The 26,260-nt window shown below is 37.0% G+C and overlaps 1 protein-coding gene across 1 annotated transcript; it reads right to left on the reverse strand.

Annotated features, from left to right (window-relative positions):
- Window positions 1-3,720: 3,720 nt before the first annotated feature.
- On the reverse strand, window positions 3,721-4,546 carry LOC127135885 (uncharacterized). Its single transcript, XM_051062510.1, has 2 exons — window positions 4,432-4,546; window positions 3,721-4,358 (listed from the first exon to the last, which is right to left on the reverse strand). Exons 1-2 carry the CDS (start codon window positions 4,544-4,546, stop codon window positions 3,721-3,723), a joined length of 753 nt encoding a protein of 250 aa, XP_050918467.1.
- Window positions 4,547-26,260: the final 21,714 nt, after the last annotated feature.

Consider the following 26,260-nt stretch of genomic DNA (forward strand, 5'->3'; position numbering starts at 1 on the left):
ATATTGTTTTTTCTCTTTCCTCTCTATTTTCTTCTCGCTTATTTTCCATTGCTTTCATCTCTATACTAACATAAATTATTTCCAAAGTAAAAAGTTTTTACTTAATCACGATTTTTACACTTCACAATTCACCCCTCATGTGTTTGGAGTCACATGTTCAACACCTAGGAGGAGGGGAATGCCCCATTTGTTGTGCAGACATCGATGGCTCAAGCCAGATAAGAGGGTAGGTCAGACCAGGGGCCTCTATCTATGTAAATCCGAAGCAAAATTCACATGACTAACCCAAGTCTTTTGTTGGCTAAGCTTCCAAGAGAGACCATGACAAAGGTCCAATTCTGGAGGAAAATCCTGCAAAAAAGTCTAAGCCCCTACAACCCATCCTAGAGAAAGTTATAATGGGTGGCAATTAAAGCATCCCTCATCCTTATTCACTTATGGAGTTCTTTTTTACCCCGGGGCCTTGCGTTTCCAGGGAAGTCCGATCTTTCCTCCCAAAAGAAGACTATTCTTACATCCGGAGTTTATATGATACGATCAAACTAGAACTAATGGCAAAAATTACATTTCATATGTACCATGATGCCTCAAATGTTCATAACAACTGTCGGTCAGGGCGAAGTGTTGGCACCCGACAATCTTGTGAAGGAGAAAGAGCTTCTAATGAGCCAGTATAATCCCGTCTTTTATGAACAAAACAAACTCTATGAACAACTAGGCGGTATTCAAAAGGACATAGAGGAACATGGTGATATTTTTTAAGTTGGTGCAAAGGTCGCCCTCCTAGAGAGGTCATTTGAGGAGAAGAGAAAACCTTAACGGAGGTCCAAGCTTCTTTGGCTAAAATTGATAGAGTTAGGAAAAGACATACCAATTATGACTTCTTCTTATTCCAATGTATCGGAGGCTGAGGCTGCCCTCCGAAAAGAAAAGGAGGGCCACTCTAAGGAAGTGAAGGCTTATGAGGACTATCTGGTAGAATTGAAGAAAAAGCTTGAATAATCTCTCAATGATAGTGTCAATGTTATGCATGCCGATTTTCAGAATGCCATAAACTAAGTGGAGATGTTCTACTCCGACGTAGAGATTTCCCAAAAATTGTTGATCCTGGAGAAAGAAGTGGTGGACGGGGAAATGATTGGTGACGAGGAATGAGCTTTGTTGCCCTGTTTACTAATAGTTTTTCATTTGCTGTCGATTTCTGCGTTTGTAATATTAATTTCATAAATGAGTTTCGCTCCCTTTTTCGGTGCGTAAAAATATGAACCTATACATAAGAATTTTTTTTTTCTCTTGGTAAAATCATTATTAATCTATATAGAACATTCGAAAATTTAAGACGATCTTATTAATTATATTATTATTTTATACTCTGAACTAAATACGCTTATATATATATATATATATATATATATATATATATATATATATATATATAATAATTTTTTCTATTAAAAATAATTTTGTAAAACTATACAAATAGTAAATAGATCTAATATTCCATCCAATTTTTTTTAATTCTTGTAATTTATTATAAAATATCTTATATTTAGAGTGTGGTATTATATAATGATGAAAAATATACCATATTATTAAAAAAAACTAATATTATAAGTAAAATAAAAAGAAATAATGATATATAATAGTGAAATATAATAGAAAACTGTCGAAGGTTCAGCCAAAGAAAATGTTGAAGGGAACCTTCCTACCTTTCTACACGTTCTTTATAATTAATGTTAATAATAAATAAATAAATATAACTTTTTATTTATCTAAACCCTTGAAATGCCTTTATATATATATATATATATATATATATATATATATATATATATATATATATATATATATATATATATATATATATATATATATATATATATATATTTTGTTTTTGTCCCCTTTATTTGAAACACCCCACGCTTGTTTTGTTTAAAATTCTAGAAACTACACACTCAATGCATACTTGTTCTTCATTTAAGTAGAAAGGTTGATGAAATGAATAATGCAGCATAAAATAAGAGAATTCGTTATCGGAAGAAGAATAATGCTCCATATTGTATTACTAATTAATTAACTCCACTATGTAGTAAATGATTAGTGCGACTTGGCAAGTTATTATTGACTTTAACGTGCATTTGTAATGATTTCATGCGCGTTCAATTTTATCACCTCATCATCATCTCCGAACACCAACGGGTAGTTGCAGAACATCATTAGATTGAATATTATTCACTTCCAAATGTGTGAAGAAAAATAATTCGTCTCGATTTAAATGATTTTTTTAGTTTTTAATATATTATTTATCACTATTTTAATATATTTTTTAATTAATACTATATATATATATATATATATATATATATATATATATATATATATATATATATATATATATATATATATATATATATATATATATATATATATATATATGTATATAAAGGTCACACATGTATAAAGAAAAAATCGAGATAGACACAAAAAATAGTGAACCATAGACATAAAACAACAAAGATAATATAAGTAGATGAGTTTCGAACAAACGAAACAAAAAACCTTAATAAAAAGACGAAAACTCAAACAAAAACAACACCCAAACGAATAAAGCTAGATCTCAACCGAAATAAATAACTATTTATAAAAGAGACCATCCTTCATAGAAATCACCAAGAATATTCTACCATAAGATCAAAGACACTAAACCAACTATTGACTCAGACATATAATATAGTTCTCTAGCCAGATAGAGAACAAAGAAGAGTTTTCTGTGGACCTACCAAGATACCATTTCAAGGTAGAAAATTGTTTTTCATATCCTTCACGTTAGTAGAAGAACATGAAAAAACCTATCATTTCGGGATTTCTATACCGGTTGTGGAACCTTATTTTGCAGGTGACATGCTTTTAAACAAGGACGTCAACTTTTGATAATGACAACTAAAGTATTACGATAAGTCAATCATAAACGATTAAACGGATAAAGATGCAAATTTATCTTTAGGGTTTGATAAACTTGACTTACCTAATCGATTAGGTCATTTATCTAATCATTTAGATTAGTTCAAACTTACGTCCTAAGCAACTCAGATAGCGCCTTAATGATGTACAATTACTAGATATATTTTCCTTACTTTTATGGAACTCAGAAAGGATTATTTTATAGTCTAATCGATTAGACATAGGCGTTAATCGATTAGATTGTTACAAAATATGTTAAATGCAATTTCCTTTTTGACTCAACCTCATGCCTATAAATAGAGGTTTCATTTTTTCGTTTCAAAGCATCCTAAATCGTGTTTTGACACTTTTATCTCTAACTCTCTCTCTCTCTCTCTCTCTAAATATTTCTTTAACTTTCTCTCACTATGTTTTTAGCCTAAGTGCTTTTGTGAGAAAATTCATTTTGTGATGAGATCATTTTGTAATTTTGGAATGGGTAGAATTGTAAAATTCACCAAGGGAAATTTTTGTGTATACCTTGGTTGAATACTATCCAATTAGGGATTTATTTAAGATTGAGTATGTCATTCCTAGTCTAGGTTAGAGATTAGCCTGTGATAAAATCTCTTTGGTTCTTCGTCATCCCAATATTAAAACCAAGATAGGTTGAAGTTCAGCCCATTACATAAAAGCTGCACATGTTTGAGATTAGTCAGGTGTTAAAATCTGACAGGTTTTTAGTTAGCCTGGTTAAAACCAAGGTATTTAGCTCAAAAGTTATGGAACTTGAAGACTAACTGCTCCAAGGTTCGTGTTTGTGGAAGGAAGACTAACCGCTTCAATCCACCATTTGGGAAGGAAGATTGACCCCTTCACTCTCAAGTTTATTATGAAAAAAAGACGCAAACGCACACATCCATCATCCCTCTCCTTCGATTCCTCCTCGATTCGAAGATGTTTATGGATTTTCTCCAAAGAGAAGTCCTCAGAATTGTGCAACAATTTCTTTCTGTAGCCTTTCCATGAAGGTGACAATTTTGCAATGATTGAACCGACTTGAGAGGTTTCAGGGATGTCTATTTTCACCGCTTTTATTTTATTCACGAGGACTTGCAACTCATGCACTTGGGGAAGAATGGGCTTGCAATCTATAAATTTAAAATCAAAATATTTAGAAATTAAAAACTTCTTCGTGCCTTCCTCTTTTGCCTTGAATTTGAATTCGAGTGCTTTCCAGATTTCTGTTGCAGACGAATTGTCAGTATAGAGGTCATAGAGACGATCAGACAACATATTCAGAATATGTCCACGACATAGCAGTTCGTCCTCCTTACGTTTCTTGCGCTCCTTCTTGACTTCTTCAGAGTCATTTTCTGATGGTTTAGGAATGAGTGCTAAGTCAGGATATAGTGAACCTTCATGGAAATCAGTAAGAATGTCATATTATCTTGCCATATGATGTAGTTAATTCCATTAAAACGATCCAACTTAAGAATGTCATATTATCTTGCCATCTGATGTAGTTGGTTCCATCAAAGCGATCCAACTTTATAAGATCTTGATTCATAACTTTGATGCTTGAAACTACAACGTCGGAAGCCATTGTGTAGAGGCACTCTTTTTGTTGTCTTAGAGTTGGAAATCAACTCTTGATGAAACAAGATATTTTCACCATATGCTGCAATGGTTCACCTATGATAATACCTAAGTGCTAAAGTTCCGCCTACGTGCCTCCACTAGCGCCTCTACGCCCACGCACTTGGACGCGGTCCCGGAGCCGGTGTCGCCGGTGTAGCGACGTGTTACCACAAGAAATCTCTAAGGCATGTTGAAGGCGTAATTAATGAAAGGGTCTTGTGAATTTAGGGTTTATACCCCATCAAAGGGTGGAGATGTGCCTGAGATAAGCAAGAGTTGAGAAAAACGTAAGTTATCAAGGGATGAAGCCGACAGAAGAAGCACGTTTGGTCGAAAGGCCATTCCGTCGACTGAAATGAAGCTTGGGACTTAAGGAATTTTGGATCGTGCCAAGCATATAGAAGACAGTGTCTCCCTAAATACCTGGGCGGGAGAAATTTGAAATTGGAAAATGACTAGCAATTACAAGAAGAATAAAGCGCCAGAATATGGAGCGGTTTGCAGAACGTGGATAGAGCGGTTTGCAGATAGTGTGGCACGACGTCTGCTAGTTTTTAGGAGTTTTGGCCTGTAGGCAGTTTCTTTAGTTTAGTATAAATAGGATATCCCACGAGGGGCACCGGGGTGTTCACCTTGTACTAAAAATCACTTGTAAGAAACTTCTCATTCCCAGCGCGAGGAAGCAAGAGTTTTTAAGAGTGTTATGTACGTGAATCACCACATTTATTTCAATGCAACTTCCTTACTTTTCAATTGTTCCCGTTGAACATTTTATTTTAATTTCATTTACTTTTGAGTTATCACTTTACGTTGTCGTCTATGCTGTCGACATTGATTCTATTACGATAATAGAGTTCACCAAAAGCGTGTTCGTCGTGTACGTCTTTTGAATGCTGTAGTGTTGTCGGTCACGAGTCACCCATAGGCTATAACATAGTTTAAACCGTTCGTGTGGAAAAAACCTGCGCTTGTTCAATACTTTGTCAGGAGCCGTTCCTCACAAAGTTGTTCCGTCGAATTGAATAAGCCACACTTGCACTAGCACATGTCTTAGGATCAACTGGTCGATCCTGCAAGTAACATTTAGTTTCAAGGCCTAGGGAGGACCAGCGGTTGTTTACCAATTTCCACAGTAAACAAAATGGCACACCCGGTGGGACTGTGCTAGCGCAGTTGCGAAATTGCATGAAACTTAGAAGTGGCAAACTATACAGTAAGCCACGAGAAACTTTGAAAATGTCAGATTCCAATACAGATGAAGTACCACGAGGAACTTTATACACTACGAAAAAAGTAATCTCACAGGTTGCCACTTTGCCGCCGATGACAAGTGCAGCCTCAACGGTGTCGACTATGGGTGCGGTTGGAACATCAATTCCTTTACTTCCACCGGGGGGTTCAGGATCAACTATAACGATGTTCAGACCTTATGTGCCTCGCTTTGGCACCACAAATCCTCTTTATGGAATGTCGTATTCCTTAATGCCAAGATATCAGTCGACATCAAGTGCATCATTATTTTCAGACAACGCTCAAATCACGAATCCATCCTTGCAAGGATCAGCGCAAGGGGCAACATTAGGAATAATACTCAGAACAGAACCATGCCGCTGTCGAACACTTCAATAGCGGTGTTGAGGCAGCAAATGGATGATAGTAACCATGAGTGGTTAATATGTCAACCAATCAAATGGGTACAGTTTTTAATCCAATTATACAGGAATCTGCTGAAACAAATAGGCAGGTGGCGAATCAATTGACGCACTTGTGTAATTTTCTGGGGGCACCGGCTCGACAGATGGCACAAGTGGTTAGGCAAACTGTTCCTGTTCAGATGGAGATAGGGGCAGCAGAAGATGAGACAGTCCACGAGGGACAAATCCTTAGACGCCAACAAAATCAAGGCGTTGAATCAGGAGTCGCAGGACGTAACCAGATGGTATTGGTTAACTGACACCAAGATGCTGATCAAATTGTCGATCAACATCAACAAGAAGACTTAACAGTAGAAAATAATTTGACAACTATTTTCGAAAGGATTATGGCTAGAAATGGTATGGGTGCCACATTGCAAAGGCCACTATACGCCTCCCCGTTGGCTGAATTTATTCTCCAAGCCGAGGCACCTAGGGGAATGAAAGTGCCCAAGTACACTAAGTTTGGGGGAGAATCTGGTGAATCGACAATAGAGCATGTTGCCAGATATCTAACAGAGTTAGGAGATTTAGCTCATAATGAGTGTTTGAGAGTAAAGAACTTTCCCTCCTCTCTGACTAAGGCAGCCTTCACGTGGTTCACTTCTTTGGCCCCAAGTTCAATCGATTCGTGGGCCAAATTAGAAAAGAAGTTCCATGAACAGTTTTACGAAGGACACTCCAAAATTAGTTTGCCAGAATTGTCTAGTATCAAGAGAAGGTTTGTTGAGACCATCGACGATTATCTGAATCGATTTAGGTCATTAAAGGCTCGGTGCTTTACGCAAGTACCAGAACATGAACTTGTTCAGATGGCTGCAGGGGGGTTAGATTATTCCATTAGGAAGAAAATAAACCCAACTTTTGTGAGAAGTATGTCACAATTGGCTGATAGAGTTCGACATCTCGAACGGCTAAGGTTAGAAAAAGTTAGACACAATAAGGCTAAGAAAGAAAAAGTAACATTTATCGACTACAACACGACAGATCCAATATATGAGGCTAATTATGCTTCATCGACCAAATTAGAAATTGACGTGGCTGAGTTAAATCCAGGATCTCCCTATCAGTGTCGGTCATTACTTCCTGCGCAAGGAAAAAATCCTGTCGAAAACAATTCAAAATTCCCTTCGAAAACTTATACTTTTGATGTGACAAAGTGTGAGGAAATTTTTGATATGTTAGTCAAAGATGGTCAAATGGTAGTGCCACCTGGTACTAAAATACCACCATTAGAACAAAGACAGAAAAGAGGATTTTGTAAGTATCATAACTATCTTGGTCATAATACCTCTAATTGTTACCTTTTCAGGGATCTGGTTCAGAAAGCGATTCAAGAAGGTAGGCTGAAATTTGTTGGCCGCAGAATGAAGATCGACGCTGACCCTCTCCACCAGGAGGAAGCTCTATTCGTAGAGCCAGTCGAGATCAACATGGTCGAGATCACCGAATACGATGAGGCCGACATACTGGAGCAAACTGGTGAAAGCCCAGATATCGACATAGCTGAAGTTTACCCAAGGGCTGATGAAGACTTAGTAGATTTCTTGTATCGCTGCAAGAACAAGGGTTCATAAGTTTTCCTGTGCCCTAGATGTGGTGCTGTCACCGACAAAATAGCCGCGGAAAATTTCCAGAAGCTGCAGTTGGGCAAAAGCAAAAGAAACGGGCCGACCAGAGAGCGCCAGAATGAAAGAGGCTCAAAAAAGGTTGTGGAAAATATTCAGGCGAGGCCTATGAGCTTTGTACCATCGGCAAATGTCCCTAGAGGCACTTGGGTTAAGCCTCAGGAAAAACAAGAAACCCCACAAGGGGCTGCTGCTGCTAGAGGAGGTCTAGCAATTAATTACAGGCGTGAGTTCAAGTATGAAAAAAGGACTCATGTCTTTGAAAATTATTTGGGGAGGAATCCCATGTCGAGGACTCAATGGAGACGCTTCCAGACGCGTAAGCAGGCCGAGAGAGAGGCTGCTAGAGGAGTAGCTGGAAGAGGCATGGCCAGTGGGGCGAATGCTGGAAAGAAGGTTGTTGTGAAGGTCCACACAATAGCAAAAGAACGGATCAGAGAGTATGTCCGTCGACCAACTGATAAATGTTCTGATGAAGTTACTGATGACTTCAATTCAGAATCTAAAGCAAGTATGGACATCTTGGTCAACATGGTGTCAATTCTACCACAAGAATATAATTGTGTGACTGAAGTGAAGGAGCCGGTAGAAGATGCTGACGCTGAAGAAATGGCTTTACACCAGCCAAGATGCTATTTTGTATTAAACAATGGTTCTGCTGAAAGCCAAGAAGCAGTTTTCGAAAGGCCCACGATGACTATGAAAAATCATTTGAAACCATTGTTGATTAGGGCCAAAGTGGAAGGCGTAACTATCAACAAAGTATTGGTCGGTTGTGGCGCCACTGTCAACATCATGCCACACCATATTCTGAGGAAGATTGACAAGTATGATATTGACATCAGATCCAACAACGTGGTCTTGTCTGACTACGGGGGAAAAACGAAAAGCACCATGGGTGTGATTATGGTGAACATCACGGTGGGTTCAATAACTAGACCGACACTGTTTATGGTGATAGACGCCAAGCCAAGTTACAACTTGTTATTTGGCAGAGAATGGCTCCATGGTGTCGGAGCCATACCATCTTCAGCACATCAAAGATTGGTGATTTGGAGAGAAGATGGAGTCGTCGAAAATATCGAAGCCGACCAAGGATACTTCATGGCTAACGTGAATAATATCGGCAAGAAGGAATTCGAGAGAAAGCTGGCCAACATTTCTCCTTGTTTTCCAGCTGAGGATGTATATGCTAATCTGAGTGAGGCCTTTGTTTCTCTAACTTTACACGAGACTCATGGCTTCATTTGGGATGTGGAACGTTTGGATGATCCACCCTATACAGGTATTTGGCCGACAGGCTGGGGAGATGTCACTGATGATGACTGAGCTAGAAGCTCTAAGAAAGATTTCGGCATACATTGTCGAGAACAAAATAAAATCGGCTCTAGTGGCTGAAGAAAACATGGTTGTCGAAGCCTATGTGTTAAAGAAAGAGGGGTATGTGGCTATTGGGCCAGAGCCTCCAGATAAGCCAGTTTTGGCTAAAGGAAACGTCAACATGCAGCGTTTGGACTGTATTTATGACGATGAACCTTTAGGGTTTGAAAAATACCCAAAGGCACTAGAGAAAATGCGACCAAAAGACCCCTTGGAAGAAGTCGACCTTGGCGAAAATGGCAAAAAAAGGCCAACATACGTCAGCGCCAACATCGACAAAGAACTAAAATCTGAGGTAATATCCTCACTTAAAGAATTTAGAGATTGTTTTGCTTGGGATTATAACGAAATGCCTGGTTTAAGTAGGGATTTGGTCGAGTTAAAGCTGCGAATAAAAACTAGAAGAAAGCCAGTAAAGCAGACGCCTAGGCGTTTCGCACCAGAGATCATGGCAAAGATAAAAGCAGAAGTAGAAAGACTCCTGAAAAGCAAGTTTATACAAACTGCAAGGTATGTCGAATGGTTGGCCAATATTGTGCCAGTAATTAAGAAAAATGGGTCTTTAAGAGTATGTATTGATTTTAGAGATCTAAATGCTGCTACCCCCAAAGATGAGTATGTCATGCCCGTAGCGGAAATGCTGGTCGATTCGGCGGCTAGTTTCGAATATCTAAGTATGTTAGATGGTTATACTGGATATAACAAAAAATTTATTGTAGAAGAAGATGTGCCGAAGACGGCGTTTCGATGCCCAGGAGCCTTGGGAACATATGAGTGGGTTGTCATGCCATTCGGCTTGAAAAATGCCAGAGCAACATATCAGAGGGTAATGAACTCAATGTTCCATGATTTTATCGAAGATTTCATGCAAGTATACATTGATGATATTGTGATAAAATCAAATGGTCGACATACTCACGTCGAACATCTCCGAAAGGCCTTTCTAAGGATGAGGAAATGTGGATTAAAAATGAATCCATTAAAGTGTGCTTTATGTGTGCAGGCAGGCGATTTCCTTGGCTTTGTGGTGCATAAAAAGGGTATTGAAGTAAACCAAAGCAAAACAAAAGCCATTATGGACGTCAAGCCTCCGTCGACCAAAAAGGAACTACAATCTTTGTTGGGCAAAATAAATTTTCTTAGAAGATTTATATCAAATTTAAGTGGCAAAACAAAAGCCTTTTCCCCACTACTTCGACTGAAGAATGAGGATTTTAAGTGGCAAGAAGAGCACCAAGAGGCTTTTGACAAAATCAAAGAGTATTTGATTAGACCTCCAGTACTGACCCCTCATGTTAGGAATATGCCAATGAGGTTGTATATTGCAGCCTCAGAATCAACTATAGGAAGTATGTTAGTCCAAGAGGATGAAAAATGTGTCGAAAGACCTGTGTATTACCTTAGTCGAATACTTAATGATCCTGAAACTAGGTATAGTGATATAGAAAAACTATGTTTATGCCTGTATTTCTCTTGTATGAAACTAAAGCAATATATTAAGCCTGTTGATGTGTACGTATCTTCTCACTTTGATATTATTAAGCACATGTTATCTAAACCAATTTTGCATAGTCGAATTGGGAAATGGGTTTTGGCGTTAACGGAGTACTCTCTGACATACGTACCTTTGAAAGCAATGAAAGGGCAAGTAGTGGCAGATTTCCTTATCGACCATTCAATGGTCAAAATAGCGCAAAATTACGTAGACATAGTGCCATGGAGATTATACTTCGACGGTTCAAGGCATAAGCATGGGTTTGGGATAGGAGGAGTCATAATTTCTCCAGATGGAATTCCAGCAGAGTTCAAATACAAAATTGAAGGGGTATGCACAAATAATGAAGCAGAATATGAGTCGTTGATTACAGGACTTGAACTACTGCTAGAATTGGGGGCAAGGAATGTCGAAATTATGGGAGACTCTGAGTTAGTCATTAAGCAGGTATCAAAAGAATACAAGTGTGTTAAAGAAAATTTAATCATGTATTTTGTGGTTACCATCAGATTACTCAAGAGGTTTGAGCAAGTCAACCTCCAGCATATACCACGGAAAGAGAACCAGAGAGCAAATGATTTGGCGCAGGAGGCTTTGGGGGAAAAGCATCGAAAGACCAGGATGAAGAGGTCCAAGTAAGAGAGAAAGTACGAGCGACATTGTTATCACCATCAGATCTGTCGATTATAAAGTTGGGAGCTGTAGATAAATATCATTTTGAAATTCTAACCGTCGACGACGAGGGGGAAAGTGATTGGCGTAAACCGCTAGTCGATTATTTACGTAATCTTGTAGGTTCGACAGATCGAAAGATAAAATATAGGACCCTTAGCTACATCTTGGTGAATGATGAACTATTCAAAAAGACAATTGAAGGAGTGTTACTAAAACGCCTAGGAGAAAGCGAGGCATATGTGGCTGTGTCTAGCGTACATAGTGGAGCGTGTGGGGCGCATCAAACGGGGGTTGAAGATGAAATGGCTCTATATGCGCTCAGGAGTTTATTGGCCTTCAATGTTGAAAGATTGCATTGAATTTTCTAAAAGCTGTCAGGAATGCCAAGTGCATGGGGGCATACAACATGTGCCTACAAGCGAGTTGCATACAATTGTCAAGCCCTGGCCTTTTCGAGGGTGGGCACTGGATGTTATCGGAGAAATAAAACCAGCCTCGTCGAAACAACAAAGATATGTTTTGGTCGGTATCGACTATTTCACAAAATGGGTCGAAGCTGTGGCATTAACAAATGTAGACCAAGAGGTTGTGATAGATTTTGTCCAAAGTCATATCATCTGCAGATTTGGCATCCCAGAAACAATCACAACCGAACAGGGGTCAGTTTTTACTGGTTGAAAAGTGCAAGATTTTGCAAAAGAAATGGGAATCAAATTACTGACTTCTACCCCCTATTACGCACAGGCGAATGGCCAAGTTGAAGCTGCCAATAAGGTGATCATCAGCCTAATAAAGAAACATATAGGCAAGAAGCCAAGAAATTGGCATAAGACGTTAGATCAAGCTTTGTGGGCATGTCAAACATCACCAAAAGAAGTAACCGGAACAACTCCATTTCGACTGGTATATGGGCACGATGCAGTGTTGCCAGTAGAGATTCAGGTTCAGGCAGTCAGAACCCAAAGGCAATATGAAATACCTTCTGAAGATTATTGGAACATGATGACAGACGAACTGGTCGATTTAGATGAGGAGAGAATGTTAGCCTTGGATTCACTACAAAGGCAAAAAGAAAAAGTCGCCAGAGCCTACAATAAAAAGGTGAAAGGGAAAATGTTCGCTGTCGACGATCTAGTTTGGAGAGTGATCTTGTCTATGGATAGAAATGATAGAGTTTTGGGTAAATGGTCCCCTAATTGGGAAGGACCGTTTAAGGTTCTACAGACCTTCTCTAATAACGCCTATGAGGTCGAAGAGTTGGCACCAGATAGGGGAATCTTAAGGGTAAATGGAAAATACTTGAAAAAGTATAGGCCTCTCCTTCAAGAGGTCAAGATTTTGACAGACTAAATGACTGTTGAATAAACTATGTTGGAGAAAACTATGTTTGAAACCACCTACAAAAGGCACAGAAAATAAATATACACAGTGCTGAAATAGAATGATGACATTAAATTGGCAAAAAGCCATTGTTCAAATATTACACAAAAATAAAAGCGGTCAAAGTTGGCCGAATTTGGATTGAAAAGATTTAAGCTCAAAGTTTTAATGGAGAGACGTAGGTTCCAAGGTGTCGGCCTGGGCTTTAAGCTATTCAAGCTTCTTCTCAACAGTCGAAAGCTCTTCAGCTACCGCTAAGGCATCGCCGATGGTCTGCTCCACAGTGGCCTGGGCAGGTTTTATAACTTCGTCGATAAATGCACAACTCCTCCTTAGTAATTGACTCCAACTCACTGTCCAAAGTATCAATTTAACGCCGAATGGCATCAATTCGCTGACGTATCTCAGCGGCCCTTGTTTGTTTGGAGGTCAACTCTTTTTTCTTCTCCTCAATAGTCCCCAGCAGTTTGGTGACCTCTGCGTCAGCATTCATCACCAACTCCCACTTTTCCTTCACAAAGGCCTTAGTAGATACAATCTGGCGTTCATTTTCCCTAACGTTGTCGAGATGGTGCAGCATGGGAACCAAAAGTTGTTCTAAAGCGGTCGTTGTACGCTTGGCATATTCTGAGAGCTAAAGATCTTTAAGTTGGGCAAGCACGCACAAGATCTCTGGACCAACAGCAGGTTCATGCATGAGCACAAAAGGGAGATCAGGATTCAAGGCGTGAAAGCGAACTTTGTCCATTAAAGCCTTGGTCTTCGTCGCCTCAGAACCCATTTTGCCAAAGTGGTGAAGCTGCTCAGAGTCAGAAGAAGCATCACGCGACCTCACTAGGTTACGAAGCCTAGCAATTGCTTCTAAGGCAGAAGGCTTTATCGCCGGTCCCTGGAAAGATGAAGGAGAAGCATCCGATAGAGGAGTATTATGAGAAGGTAGGTTTTTAGTGGTGTCGGCATCCACTGGTCCCCTTGGATCCTGCAAAGGCAAGGAAGCTGAAGAAAGACTAGAGTCAGAACTAGTCGAACTGGAATCCATGTACGTTGCAGGACTAGTGACTGAGTCAGAGTCACTATCACTAATCTGGATAGGGAAGCCAATGAACTCACCAGCGGTGTCGACAGATTGTAGTGGGTGAGCTGGAGAAAAAGCCAGCGACGAAGGAGTATAGTCGGCGACAGGGTGAGATGGCTCAATAGAAGCATCAACCTGCTGTAAGGAAAAAGATGTTTGTAAGAGAAGTACAATAATCCAAGGGAAAAGACAGTAAAACAAGTGATTACCTGTGTCGACGCAGGGGAAACGGCATCTGGATTTTCTTTCCCCAAGACAGCAGCAACGGGGGTGCTAGTCGACTACAAAGCCCCCACAGCTGGATCAAGGGACTTGTTAAGAATGGAAGTGTCGACCACAATAGTGTCGGCATCTAAAGCAGGAGCCTCTGGAGTGAGCACTTTATGGTGTCTCTTTTTCTTGATTTCACCACTCCTAGAGGGAGAATCGTGCTTCTTCCTTTTGTGGCCCTGATGGCTTTTGGATTTGTGGGAGTGCTGGGAAGATGGTTGGGAAGTCGGCTGAAGACATGAAAAGAGGTTATAAGCAGATATTCTAGTCAGAAGATCAGACAAGCCGACAAGAAATACCTCAGATCCTGTGGCGGCAGAGCATTTGTGTTTTTTGGGTTTTTTGGAGTGAGAGGAGCAGTGGGGTCTGTCGAACGTGGTTGACCCTGCACATAAGTAAGAAGTTAGAGACCACGTAGTGTTTCCTTTAAAAATCACAAGAATGAGTGAGACTGCTCCATATAGGTGCATACCAAAGAACTGGGTTTTTTCAAGACTTGAACAATAGGACGCTCATCATCATCAGAGGATTTCTCAGGAGCAGCCTGCAAAGGGGAAATGACGGTTAAGAATAAAAACTGAGGTAAAAGAAAACGGAAACTCAGCCAGAGTCGAACCTGAGCCTCTTGTGTTGAAAGGGTGGGTTCATTAGCAGGAGCATGATCCACAGGGTCTAAAGGGATCACTGCAAATAAACATAAGAAACACAAGTGAGTGGCGAAATCCAACTGAAAGGAGGTGTTAACTTTCCAGAAAAGTGTTACCAAGTTGTGTGGATTCGAACACGCTAACATATTGAGGATCAATATGAAGTGGCCCTGAGTAGTCAAGCAGATAATGCTTCGTCGGAACCACTCTGTCGGCCTTTTTCTTATAGGCATTTTGTACGTGTGAAATGGGACAATAAAACCACTCTGGAACCGAATGGCCAAAGGCCAAAGCCAAGGGGCTAGATGGCAAAGGAGGGAACTTGATGTTTCCAAAATGAAGGGCGTAAAGATACTTGTCTTTCGCGTAACCAGGGATTTTAAGTTTTGGGAGCCTGTCAGTTACCTTCTCCTTTAATTCGGCCGCGACCTCAAAGATGGTCCGACGAAGATTATCTGGTCGATACACAACTTGGAAATAGTTCTGGAAAGCGCAAATTTGTTTGGCATGGAGAGCCTTACACTTGGTCGATTTCTCCTACAAATAAACAAAAGCTTGAGTTAGTTCAGATAGTTTGGCCTCAGGAGTGCCAATATAAACAACAAGATATGACTGCCACCAATCATCCAACTCTTTGGTGCAGAAGAAGGCTGGTCGAAAGGGAGTGGAGTGGAGTTTTGGTCGGTTTTCCCAGAGGGTCTCAAGATCTTCCTGGATCATACTCCAGGGATGATCACAAAGGATATTTGCGAGTAATTCAGGAGAAGAGTACAGGGACTTGGGAATAAATTGGCAAAGGCCAAATTGTCTGACCACCAAGTTAGGCTGATAAGCAACTAGGCCAGGGTTGCTACTGGAGGTTTCAGCCAACAGAAATCGAGGGACCAGAAGACGTCTCCAGATGAGGAAGGTTTCATTTCTATGCTCATCTTCAGTCGGAGGAAAAGCCCTGGTGAACCATGCAGGACCTTCAGTTCGACGGCTGAAAGGGGCCATAGAAGGGAGAAAGTTGGCGCGGGTCAGCATGATGTTGAACAAAAGGCGAAACACCTTGAGGTCAGGGAAGGTTTTATCGATGGGCGTCAGAGGGATCAATCGCTTCCAAATGAGGTGTCGTTCCTCTTGGGGACACGCAACCCTTCTCATCCCATAGGGGGCTATGTCTTTAGAGAAAGTGGCATTTAGCCACAACTGTAAGAACCAAAAAGGTCCATGGACCAACACATTTTTCTTCTTTGAATTCTCAGGGTTAAAGAGTTTGATTTGACAGACGACTTCAGACAGAGATTCATAAAGAGAAGCTAAAATTAATTGGCCCAGGGCGATATCACGCTCTTGGTGCAGTTGGGTTGCCAGGATAGCAAAATGTTTGGCTATCTGCATAGATCTGGAGCAGAAAACAAAGCGAGACAGCCAAAGAGTCAGGAAAGCCACATGTTCTTCGTCGGTCACAGAGCCTGAAGAGGTGGCATGGTGATCAATGAAATTGTTGTACGTCGGCTTGCGAGAGTCACCAATGTCAAACCACAGAGAGATTAGTGTTACGGCTTCACAATCGAAGACTTCGCCAGTCGGTTTTAAGCCAGTGATGGCAGCAATATCCAAGAGTGTCGGCGTAATCATGCCACACTTGGTATGGAAAGAGTTGGTCGAACTATCCCAAAATTGGAGGGCAGCCAGTAACATGCCACAAGATTGGGGAGGGCCACAACGGGCAATCTGTAGAAGGGTGTAGATGCCTGTCCTTTTCCAATGGTCGATTTTCTCTGATTCTAATCGATTCATCTAGGCGCAAAACTTAGGACAGTTCTTGGGAGGAGCAGTCCTAAAATTCATGTCGACATAACTAAGGGAAAAAGGCTTTTGGCCAGAAACCAAGGGTTCAGAGAGATGAATGGTGGGGAAAAAAGAATCTGTTCTGGTTATCTCAGGGCGACGATTTTCTGGAAGAGGACCTAAAAACGCTAAAGGTTCGTCAACCAAGGAGAAAGGGATCAATACCTGAGAACGCCAGATTTTTGCCTTCTCTTCTGCAAATGGAGGCTCGGGCACGTACTCCTTACCATCAATGGTGAGAGGATGTGTGAGTTTAGCAGCGGAGGGAAATGCTTTACTTTTACTGGAACTAGCCATGGAAGAAGTGGAAGTTTTTTTGGAGAAGAAGAGTTTTTAAATAGAGTGCAGGAGATTATCGTGTGCTAATGCAAAAGGGCGAAAAAAGGAAAGAAGAAGAAAGAACAAGGGTTTTATAGGGGTTAAACCCTGAGAAAAGAAGAGTGAACGTTTGATCTTCTATTTTCGACACGTATACCCATGTTCCCACGTCTACAGACACGTGGAGGAGAGAAGACAGTTGTGACGGTAAACACGTTTCAGTCATAAAGACGTGAAATGATGAAGACGTGATTTTGTGCGTCTCGAGGAAAAAGGAAACGTTCGTCATGATTATATGACGTCATCAGCGTGGCGCAAACAGGTGTCCCACTAAGTAGAAGTGGAAGTAGTAAGGAGCAAGTCGACATCTCAAAGATGTCATCATCTCACAAACGTCGATATTCGAAAATGGCATCTCTGGGGGGCATTTTGTTACCACGAGAAATCTCTAAGGCATGTTGAAGGCGTAATTAATGAAATGGTCTTATGAATTTAGGGTTATACCCCATCAAAGGGTGGAGATGTGCCTGAGATAAGCAAGAGTTGAGAAAAACGTAAGTTATCAAGGGATGAAGCCGATAGAAGAAGCACGTTTGGTCGAAAGGTCATACCGTCGACTGAAATGAAGCTTGGGACTTAAGGAATTTTGGATCGTGCCAAGCATATAGAAGACAGTGTCGCCCTAAATACCTGGGCGGGAGAAATTTGAAATTGGAAAATGACTAGCAGTTACAAGAAGAATAAAGCGCCGGAATATAGAGCAGTTTGCAGAACGTGGATAGAGCGGTTTGCAGATCGTGTGACACGACGTCTGCTAGTTTTTAGGAGTTTTGGCCTGTAAGCAGTTTCTTTAGTTTAGTATAAATAGGATATCCCACGAGGGGCACCGGGGTGTTCACCTTGTACTAAAAATCACTTGTAAAAAACTTCTCAATCCCAGCGCGAGGAAGCAAGAGTTTTTAAGAGTGTTATGTACGTGAATCACCACATTTATTTCAATGCAACTTCCTTACTTTTCAATTGTTCCCGTTGAAAATTTTATTTTAATTTCATTTATTTTTGAGTTATCACTTTACGTTGTCGTCTACGCTGTCGACACTGATTCTATTACGATAATAGAGTTCACCAAAAGCGTGTTCGTCGTGTAGGTCTTTTGAATGTTGTAGTGTTGTCGGTCACGAGTCACCCATAGGCTATAGCGTCGTTTAAACCGTTCGCGTGGAAAAAACCTGCGCTTGTTCAATACTTTGTCAGGAGCCGTTCCTCACAAAGTTGTTCCGTCGAATTGAATAAGCCACACTTGCACTAGCACATGTCTTAGGATCAACTGGTCGATCTTGCAAGTAACCCTTAGTTTTAAGGCCTAGGGAGGACCAGCGGTTGTTTACCAATTTCCACAGTAAACACGACAAATGGTTGTTTGGATGTGACATGTGGCATCATGATTGAGATCACCACATATGTCCATATGACACCTTATCCTCTCTGACTCCGTGAGTTTAATGTTTCAAGATCTTTATAAATGTTTTTAATGTTAGCTCCATTTTCTATGTGGAACTATTTTTAATGCATTTATTATCATTAACTCAATTATCAATTTTTATCATATTTAAATATACCCATGATAATTACTGTTATAATTTCCAACATAATCCACCGGGTTGACACTAGAAGACGAGGTCTTAACATGGATCTTATAGGATTAGCCGAGACAAATGAGAAGTACCCCATAATTGTTAACAGTGGAAAAATCACTAGGCTAAAATTTATATACTAAAGCTCCAATTTAAAGCATTAAGCAAACTCAGTGTATATGGATACCCCGCCATGGTTACAAACACTCACATTAGTCTGATATAGCTGCCAAAAACCATATAAATGTGAATACGTACGGCCTCTGTCACGAATATACGTAAATTAAAACCCAACCATATGTAATAATTATTATGCGGAACTTCCCTTTTCTAAAGAGCATTGGTCCCTACTGTACTTATATTGAAGCTGAAATGTAATCATACTCATTAAAGGTGTGGCTGCTCTTGAGAATTATATAGATATAACGTTTGTTTTGAAAGCCAATATTTTCCTTTTCTCTATCTATTAGCTAGTACTATTAATTCACGGTTGTTCAAACGTTGCTTTTAAGTCTTCAGTATCAAGAAACCAGTGGCTAAAAATTGAGTGATAATGAAATATGCTTATCTATGGAGGACTCCACCCTCTTGCATTATTATGACTTCCGTTGACAGTGATAACACATCTTCGACTGCGCTGTATTACTTTAGTACGACTAATTATACACAAACACCTACCCGTGCTAAACTGTCAATAAAGCATGAAATAAATAATATATTAAATTAATTAAAAATGATAAACATAATTAATTAATAAAAATAATATAACATGAAATCTAACACATATCTTATTGTCAAAATTATAACTTGGAGTCTAGAAGACAATGAATCACAATGAAGGGTGATCAATGAAATACTACTGATTCGAACTATTTAAAGGTTGATGTGACTGTGGAAAGTTTGAAGCCTTACGTATACATTGCTTCCATGTTATTGCGGCATGTTTCAGTCAGAGTCATCTCAAACTTTTGAGAGACTTTGGGTAAGAAATTAAAGTAACTTTCAATTGAGTCGTGAAATTTTTTAAAGAGCCATATTTAACTGTAAATTAACCATCTAATGTTTTTTTAAGGAGTCCTATTTAACCATTTGACATAATTTAATCATGAAAAAATGTGAGGCTCAGGACTGGAGGCCGCCTTACACACCCTCAAAGACGGTTGTGGTTCCAATGTTCGTAAATACGTATTCTTGCATCTATTCGATGTCTACAAAGTTGTAAATTTATTCAATGTTTACAACAATAACTTCTCAATGGTAGCTAGCGAGGAATATTGACCTACAAATTAAAGGGATGTAGTTTACAACAAATAAAATAGAAGAAAGAACCAAAAGAGATCGCTCCACCAGCACACATATTAGAATCGAAATAAATATAATTAATAAAATGAAAAGAAATGTGAAATATGTCGTCTTATCAATCAATACACTAAAACGTTGTTCAAATATTGAAACAAGATAAGTTTTATTTATGTTATTACATTTTTTTTTAAGCTTCGCGTTTAAGATGGATAACAATTTTTTGCTACAACAAAATAAACATCAATAACAATACAAATAACAAATTAAAATACTTAACACTATAAAATAACTAAGAGCTGGTATATAATAATCAAAACAATATTATCTCTTCTAGATATTATATTTATAACATGATTGTCATTCTTAACTTACAATCAACAATGTTGGATTTTATCATTATCATCTGCAATTGACATGTATGAAATAAATTTGTCTATCTTCTAACTCTTTTACCATCTTTTAATCTTTCTAAGTAACCAAAACTTCAATTTAACCTCCCGTTACTCGAAACTCCAATTACATTAAAAGCATATCTTAGTCCTAGGCTTAAATTTTGAATAGAAAACATGTCCATAAATATTCATATTAAAATAAATATAAAAAAATAAAAAAGTTGAAAAGAGATGTAAGAAAATAATTTACATCAAATTTCTATTTATACAAAATTTATTATTAAAATATTATATAAAATATTATATAATATATAATATAAAAAATTTTAAAAAGAGATTTATTACATCCAATTGATGCTCTATTTGAACATCACCAATTTGATGTCACTCCCATTATATGTTACATGCATGTCCCGATTTAATAAAAGTATTCTATCTTTTTTTAGTGCAAGCACCAATTTGTTGAAAGTGTCTTGTATAGATTTGATATTTTTAATCTTGTTTTAGTGCAAGCACCACTTTGTTAAAAGTGCCTTGTACAAATTTGATATTTTTTATTTGAAACATAAGTATATTGAATAATAGAGAGAAAATTGGATATTTCGGGTAAAAGTTGAAGAAGTTAGTTATTTTAGTAAAATATTCATATAATTATGAATAAAATCAATATAATATAATTTATTTTATTTTATTTAAAATATACTTTTAAAACTTAAAGTTAACTAATTGTTTATGACAATTAAAATATTTGTCACGGTCTGAGATATATGTCCAAAAGTAAAATATGTGAAAAAATTATAATTAATAAATTATAATTATTTTTATTTATAATTTATTTATTTAAAATATTTACATTTTTTGTTCAAAATATTTGAAAATAAAATAAAATAAAATTGGTTTGTAGTAAAAAAACTAACTCTTTAATAACAAATATTTATATTTTGTATTGGTTTATATTAAATTATAATTATAATTATCTTTTTTATTTAAAATATGTTTAAAACATAAAAAAAAAATTGTGACAAAAAGTTGTCTAGTACAACTAAGAAGTTATTGAAACTTATAATTCATACATGAAATAAATATTTGTTATTAATTAATTAGTTTTTTTATATCTTTTAAATAAAATTTAAATAATAATTATAATATACAAATTTAAATTTAGTATAGATTTAAGAAAAAAAGTTGTGACTAATTTTACAACTCAAATTTTTAAATTAGTTTTAAATTAACATCTAATTTATTGTCCTCCTAAATATCCGATATTCCACTTTTATTTCTTACAAAAAAAATTATTAAAGAATAGTTGTCTTAAAAAATTTCATCTACATTTTTGACCCTTATTAAAACTGTCGTTACAACCGTCGTTAATTCAGTGGCTAAATAATAAATCATCGTTAAAATTATTTTAAATTTGATCATTAAGTTATAAAATCATCGTTAAGTTGTATGAGATATCAAAAATATGGATGAAAAATTTTAGGAAGACAATTTTTTAAAGAATTAAAAACGAAATATAAAATATTTAGAAAGATATCAAACATATTTACTCCTCCAATGTGTTACTACATTTCAATGTGTGTTCTGTATATCTTAGCATATATTATATGTATTTTTCTCATTTTTTAATTGGAGGTAATAAAAAAACACTAAATTTATATGATTATGCAACATATTTATCATGCAATTTTTATATTTGTCGGTAATAAAATGTGTTATGTGGATTTTTTTTATATATTCATGAATGGAAAATATATGTTCCATATTTTTAGTTTGATAAATGTGTTATGTGGATTTTTTTTATATATTCATGAATGGAAAATATATGCTCTCTCAAAACTCATGGTTCCAACAACACCGAAAATTGAAAAACTCCAGAATATTTTAGTTTGAGTTGCAATTCTTTTTGAATTATGGTGTTACATTCTTCACTCATCATATTCTCGTTGTTTTCTATTTTTTGTATTTTGATAGAATATTTTTAATAAATTTGACATACGATAGAAATTTAAGATAAAGCCTCTATAAATGAGACATTGATATATAACTTTTTTAACAGCTCCCTAAATTTCTAAAACTGTCCTTCAATTTTTTAGTTTAGCAATTATTCGCAAAAAATGGATTGATGGTTTATATGGCGGATAAGAGATATATGGTTTATGTTTTTCTTCTTCCACAACCTCACTATTGGTCTTATCTTTTTCATTAAAGTCATCTAGTTGTTTTCCATTCCTTAAAGTGACAACATTCAAATGTTCTTTCAGATTTAGTTTGGATTGTCCCGAAAATATTATGGGAGGAGCAAATGGTGATACTTGTTGTTGTGTCACTTGTGATATTTGTCTGTCAAACATTCTATTGTGTGTGGCCATTGAATTGACTTTATATGCTAGTTATCTAAGGATTTCGTTCGTATGTAGGTTTTGGTTTTTAAATTCCTCACCCGTCTTGTTTGACCTAGCACAAAGTTTTCTATCAGATTTTCGAGGTTGGATTTCTAGGAGCGTTATCACCCTTTTGAAATCTCGGAGATCCAGTTGTCTGATGCAAAGGGTTGGTTCCAAATTATTAAGAGGTTTTCTTACGGGACAAATTAAGGTGGTATCGCCATCAAAGATTATAAGGATCCGAATTTGAACAACATGTTGAAATTAAAGTAAAAATCTAGAAAATTTGATGTACATAAATATATTACTTGGAGTCAATTTTACTTATTCTTCTCTCATAACCACCGTTGTTTCTTTTTCCTTTCTTATCGTTAATGTTAGTAATCATTGTGTTAGGTTGCTTTTCTGCTTTTAACACATTAGGATTTAAAATCCCTTTATTTTAACACGCGAGCTTAACCCATTAAACTAATACTCACCCAAACAAAAAGATTGGTGGGTGCCACTTAGGAGTGATATAGCTCTCAACCAAAATAATACATTTCTATGCAAGAATTATTTACTTAACAAAAAATTCACTATTGATAAATTTACAATTTTTCTCTCACCCGTAACAATATTTCTCACTTAGACTCAAAAACACTCTCGAAGCATTATGGTCAAAATATGTGAGAAAATATGAGAGATTTAAAGAGGTGATGAGAGAAATTAAAAATGAGGTTTTTCACATATTATAGAAGTGAAAAGTGATAGAAAAGCTCTCTATTTATAGGTCAATGCTTTGTATAAATTTGGAAATAATTCATAGGCCTATTTAATGTCCTAATCGATTAGGCAACCTAAATAATCTATCGGGAGACTCAAAATGTAAGACTTTGATATAAAGTTAATACTAATCATTAAGAGATTGTCCCAGTAGATTATATATATTCAATTAAGCAACATTTTATTGATTAGGAAAATGATCTATTCAATTATACAGATAAAAAAGTCTCATAATCAATTGAATACTCTCATAATCAACTGGCTAGGCCTAATTTTATGTGTGTGTGAGTGTGTGTGCGCATGTGCGCGCGCACGTGTGCGCATTTGTGTGTGTGTGTGTGTGTGTGTGTGTGTGTGCGTGCGCGCGCGTGTGTGTGTATGTGTGTGGGTGGGTGGGTGTAACATACACGGCTAGTTGAGTTTTCACATTTCATCTCTTTCACACACTTAATTTTCAAGTCTTGGCATCATTATCTTTGATTTTAGCATCACATAAGAACCTTGAATCTTCTTAATGAGGCTTGAGACATCTTCTTGTTGATTGCCATCATCTGAGAGTAGAGAGGTCAAACCACCAGTGATCCTTGAAACCTAAGTGTTCACTTGAGAGTCGTTGGAGTACAATGTTGAATTTAAATAGATGTCTAGCTTGATAAGGGAGAATAGCTTGATCAAACATCTTGTGCATTTTTGTATGCTTCAGCAATCATTAGCAGTTTCTTTACTTTAAGTGTTGTCATAATCTTAATTAAGCAGCTACTAGTTGACTTGCATCATTTCTATTCATAATCTTCACCATCTTGAATCACTTATTAACTATACTTGTGAACACATAGAACTACACAACAAACAAAATAAACATCATTATTAATATCTGATCTTTTGCATTTCATAACATACATTAAATTGCCAATTACGGATGCAAAAGAAACTTTCTTCATATCTTCTTTGTCTTCTTCAATTGTAGCACATTGTTCAAAATTCAATTTTGAATGACATTCAAATGATTTATTCATGGGCTTTGAACTGCTCATATTAAACCTCTATAACACCTACACAATGTAATTGTGTTTAGACAATAAGGACTTACTCTCCTCCTTATCACAAAAGAATCTCAAGCCAACGACTTGTTGTGCAGGGCCCAATCCCTTCATGGCAAAAGACTCTCTTAACTCTTTCTTTGAGTTGTAAATTTTCTTAGTGTCATGAGCATCAATCAACATGCCATTTACATATAATAAGAGAATAATAAAATACCCATTAGATAATTCTTTCATAAACACACAAAGATCACTAGTAGAGACTAATAAAATACTCATAACCATTATTTTCCATGCAAGAATTAAACATTTTTTACCATTATCACGGGGCTTGATAGATATTATATAAATTTCTTCAATCTACAAACAAGCTCTTATTAACCCTAGACTTCGAAGCCCCTGGGTTGGTCCATATAGATATGTTCCTCCAAACCACCACGAAGGAAAACAATCTTCATATAAAGTTATGTAACCTCAACATCCAAGCTAGTCTTTAATCCAAGCATAACTCGAAATGTTTTAATCAAAATTATCTTCACCATATGTGAAATTTTTTATTCAAAATCGATACCTTTTCTCTAATTAAAATATTTCATAACTGATCCTTCTTTGTATCTTGGTATATATTTACTCCTTTCAAACTTTGGTCACTCAAACATACACGGTTAGACGAGCTTTCACATTTCCTCTCTTTCACACTCTGAATTTTCAAGTACTGACATCATTATCTTTCATTTTAGCATCACAAAAGAACCTTGAATGTTCTTAATGAGGCTTGATACATCTTTATGTTGATTACCATCTTCTGAGAGTTGAGAGGTCAAACCACCAATGATCCTTGAAACCTAAGTGTACACTTGAGAGTCGTTGGAGTATAATGTTGAATTTAAATAGTTGTCTAGCTTGATTAGGGAGAATAGCTTGATCAAACATCTTGTGCATTGTTGACTTCTTGAGCTATCTTTTGCAGTTTCTTGACTTCAAGTGTTGTCATCATCTAAACTAAGCAGCTACTAGTCAACTTGCATCATTGCTATCCATAATCTTCACCATCTTGAATCACTTATTGACTATACCTGCAAACACATAGAACTACACGACTAAAAAAATAAACATCATTATAAATATTTGATATTTTTCATATCATCACATACATTAAACTGCCAATTACATATGCAAAAGAAACTTTATTCATATCTATTTTGTCTTCTTCAGTTGTAGCACATTGTTAAAAATTCAATTTTAAATGACAGTCAAATGGTTCATTCATTGGTTTTAAATTGTTCATATGAAAACTCTTTAACACCTTCACAATGTAATTATGTTGAGCCGGTAATGACTTAGCCTCCCCTTTATCACAAGATAATCTCATGCCAAGGATTTGTTGTGCATGACCTAAGCCCTTTATGGCAAAAAACTCTCTTAACTCTTTCTCTGAGTTGTAAATTTTCTTAGTGTCATGAGCAACAATCGACATGTATTTAAATATAACAAGAAAATAATAAAATCATCATTAGAAAATTCCTTCATAAAAAAACAAAGATCATTAGTAGTATTTCCATAACCATTATTTTCCATGCAAGAATTAAACTTTTTGTACCAATATCGTGGGACTTGATAAAGACTATATAAACTTTCATCAATCTACAAACAAGCTCTTATTAACCCCGGACTTCAAATCCCCCGGGTTGGTCCATATAGATTTGTTGCTCCAAACCATTGTGAAGGAAATTACTCTACATATAAAGTTGTTCAACCTTT

Source organism: Lathyrus oleraceus, chromosome 4, assembly GCF_024323335.1.
Source record: "Lathyrus oleraceus cultivar Zhongwan6 chromosome 4, CAAS_Psat_ZW6_1.0, whole genome shotgun sequence".
NCBI lineage: Eukaryota > Viridiplantae > Streptophyta > Magnoliopsida > Fabales > Fabaceae > Lathyrus > Lathyrus oleraceus.